At 54.4% G+C, this 3,203-nt stretch overlaps 1 protein-coding gene across 1 annotated transcript; it reads right to left on the bottom strand.

Annotated features, from left to right (window-relative positions):
• Positions 1 to 1,726: 1,726 nt before the first annotated feature.
• Positions 1,727 to 2,782, bottom strand: LOC119092230 (melanocyte-stimulating hormone receptor-like). Its single transcript, XM_037215204.1, has 2 exons — positions 2,227 to 2,782; positions 1,727 to 1,749 (listed from the first exon to the last, which is right to left on the bottom strand). The coding sequence occupies exons 1-2, from the start codon at positions 2,780 to 2,782 to the stop codon at positions 1,727 to 1,729; spliced, it is 579 nt and encodes a 192-aa protein (XP_037071099.1).
• Positions 2,783 to 3,203: the final 421 nt, after the last annotated feature.

Here is a 3,203-nt window from a genome sequence, read left to right on the forward strand (position 1 = left end):
GCCCTTGACGTTGGGCTGGGTATTCTCGACATTGTCGCCGAGTTTGACAGGTTGTGATTGACTCTGGAATGTTACCAGGGCTTGGAGGTACTGGAGACACTGGAAACACTGGAGACAGTTGTAGAGGCGAGATAATCCTGCCAACCAGAAGGAAATATTATTTCTACTCTCTTTGGGTCATTTACTCTGTACTGCTTAGTCACGCTGTTTGGTACTCTTTGTTTACTGTTGGCCAGTTTACCGTTTGGTTTCAGTGTGGTGGCGAGGAGAAACAGTCATCCCTGTCGGTCAGATTTTGGACGATGGTGATGGCTATGGTCAGATGGTGCTGGTCCACGTAGCAAATATCTCGGCGTGTGGCTTACGTGCGCTAGTTTTGTGCAGATTCATTAGGAGTATTTGTGTTCTTGTGATAAAGGAGTTAGACGATTTTTCGTTTGGTTTGTTTATAAACGAACCATACCACCTGCTAAATCCATGGTCAGAATTGCAGGCACGGGATCTTGACGACCACGAAGTATCAACGAAAATATAACCACGCGATGTTTACATTCAGTGCCTCCAGTGCCTCCAGTGTCTCCTGCGACTCAGTTTTGCCCGTCGGATGCCAGAACCATGCTGAATTCGTGGTCAGGATCGTATGCACGGGAACTTAACGACCGTGGCCATCGAGCAAAGGACGACTGTTTTTACCAGGACTTGGTTAAGGTGACGTGCTGGCAGCATGCACATCTCGCATGTACTCGCTCAGGTGTGTGTCAATGTCTGCTGGGTTATGCTACCGTGAGTGATCAGGAACGACACTGCATTCTTTCCCTCATGCTGAAGACAGCTGGAGGCGTTCAGGCTGCTCTTTCGCATGGCGACGTCGCTCCGAAGTCGCTGGCGGGACGTACTCGGATGAATGTGCTCCACAAGAGGCTGCGGGCTTTGGTTCACCGGTATTCCCGGCTGACGTCACTAGCGTTGGGCCGACTGCGCCCCGGTTTTGTCCGTCGGATGCCCAGTGGGTGACAGCGCCCAAAGAAAGAGGCTCGAGACCGCGCCTGTGTTGTGATCACATTACCGGACTCTTCCTGCAGCGAACGACAATACCGGGTTCGCCTCTTCCACATGAGAGGTTAGGGTATTGCGCAGCGTGGACCTGGCCAGTAACTCGCGCGGCAAAAGTTCTTGCTCACTGTACTGTATTAGCACAGACATCAACGACATTAAGATTAACTGATAAACGTAAAGACAGAGGCGAAAGTGTTCGGTTACCAGACACATAGCTAATATGCCATCTTGTTGTGTACACAACGATGATCAGCCCCAATTAGCAAAGTCAGGACATTTTGGAGCCTTAATCCTCCCAAGCATTATTAATTATACAACCACGCGGTGATTTACATTCAGCGGTGATCCGACAGACTCGTGAAAACTTACTGGCGGGGACTGTGAAATCATGCTCTTTCAGTTTCTCCAGCGCGACAACAGTCCATCTTCAGATCCTCCCAGCTCGCATGTCCTGGCTCGTTTCCACTTCAGTCATCTGGTTACATACGGCGGGATAATGCACACATGTGTACGTGAGCGCTGGTGTTTGCGTATGTTTTGAAACCTGCGGCAAAATGGCTTCGCCAACGAGCTGGTGCTGCTACGACGGTGATGCCACAGATTCTTCCTCGTACCGTGCGCTAGCCGTTCCCGCCTGTGGTTATCTGCAGCATACCCTGGGTAAGTAGGCTTACCACACGTAAGCCTGCTTCCCTGGCAGTCACGGCACACTCACGTGGGGCATCGGCAGACTTGGCGGCTTCGGTTCAGTCGGGATGCTCTCAGGAAGAACGGAGTTCCGTCCTAGACCCCGGAGATGAAACACGTTCACAACATGCGCCCTCGGCACCCTGTCGGCGTCAGGGGACTTCTGCGCAGTAAGACGTTTTCCGCAGAGAATCGGGCAGAGCGTGCGCTTGTACTCGTCCATTACCTTCGGGCAGAGGATGGTCAGAACCCAGCCCTCGGTAGCCATGCTCAAGAGCCGGAGGCTGGATGTGGTCTTGTGCAAGGTTGGTATTTCCGCTAGCCCCAATGCCTGAGTCAGATTCGCTACGACGTTCGGAAGTATGCAGATGAGAAACATCAGCGTTAGAACTGCGATGGCATAGTAGCCCTGCAGCCGGAAGAGCTTCCGTGTTGTCTGGTCCTGTACACTTACCCGTTCTTGACTAATTCTTCTTTCCTGACGCCAGGCCACGAAGGCGACGAACACGTTGATACACAAGCAGGGCAGGTAGGTTGTAAGAACGAACAGGGAAATGGTTATTCGGAAGGTGGGTGGAATAGACTCCCAGTGGTCGCACACGCCGTCGTCGTCCGCCCCGAATGCCCTGTGGAGTGCCATCCCAAAGATCCAGAGAAGCGCCGCGACGAGCCAGGAGGCGGCGAGCAGCAGCCGCCGCTGCCGGTCGGTGATGATGTCGAAGTAGCGCAGGCCGTGCACGACCGTGACGTACCTCTCCAGACTCAGTGCCAGCAGCGCGACGACGGTGGATGCGCCGACAGCCGACCTCAAGAACAGTAGCGTCGCGCACGCCCAGTCGGGTGGCGACATCTGCAGCAGCTTCAGCGTACCCAGCAGGGCCGAGGTGACGCCCACCAGCGCCTGGGCGGAGGCCATGCTGGCCAGCAGTCGGTACATGGTCGACTCGCGGAGCTGGCGCCGCCGCAGGATGGCCACCACAGGCACCGCTGAGTTGACGGCCACGACGAGGCCGATGGTGACTTCCAACGTGGCCGACATCCTGAGGAGTGGCGCGTGGACGTCCGAGTGATGCCGCCGGTCCGCCGGCTCGCCAGCTCGGTTATCCCAGTCAGCTCGTCGCTGGGGCAACGATGCATCGACATCGACGCACATCTGTCAGCTCTGCCCCGAAGGATCTCGTGCGCGGAATACTGATTAATGTGCTGAGATTGGATGTGATCGGCTGCGAGTACCTACGTTAAGGCAGTGACCAATCAGATACCGTTTCGAAATCGGATCTTCCCAACAGGATTCATCAGGAAACAAGATACGAGGTTGTGCGTCATGCTAAATGCCGCTCACGGTGGTTAGGCACAGGGCGTATAGTAATCAGGTGACATTTCGAGATCAGATTTATTCACAACAATATTCGAAGGGGCAGGATATATGGTTGTGCGCCGTGCCAAAGGCCACTCGGCAT

The sequence above is a fragment of the Pollicipes pollicipes genome, unplaced genomic scaffold (genome assembly GCF_011947565.3).
Source record: "Pollicipes pollicipes isolate AB1234 unplaced genomic scaffold, Ppol_2.1 Scaffold_3447;HRSCAF=4054_pilon_pilon_pilon, whole genome shotgun sequence".
Taxonomy (NCBI): domain Eukaryota; kingdom Metazoa; phylum Arthropoda; class Thecostraca; order Pollicipedomorpha; family Pollicipedidae; genus Pollicipes; species Pollicipes pollicipes.

Coding starts and splice junctions, on each gene's coding strand:
- LOC119092230 (XM_037215204.1), bottom strand. CDS start 2,782: ATGTCGGCCACGTTGGAAGTCACCATCGGCCTCGTCGTGGCCGTCAAC. Junction 1,750..2,226: donor CGTCGCCTTCGTGGCCTGGC/GTCAGGAAAGAA, acceptor CGTGACTGCCAG/GGAAGCAGGCTTACGTGTGG.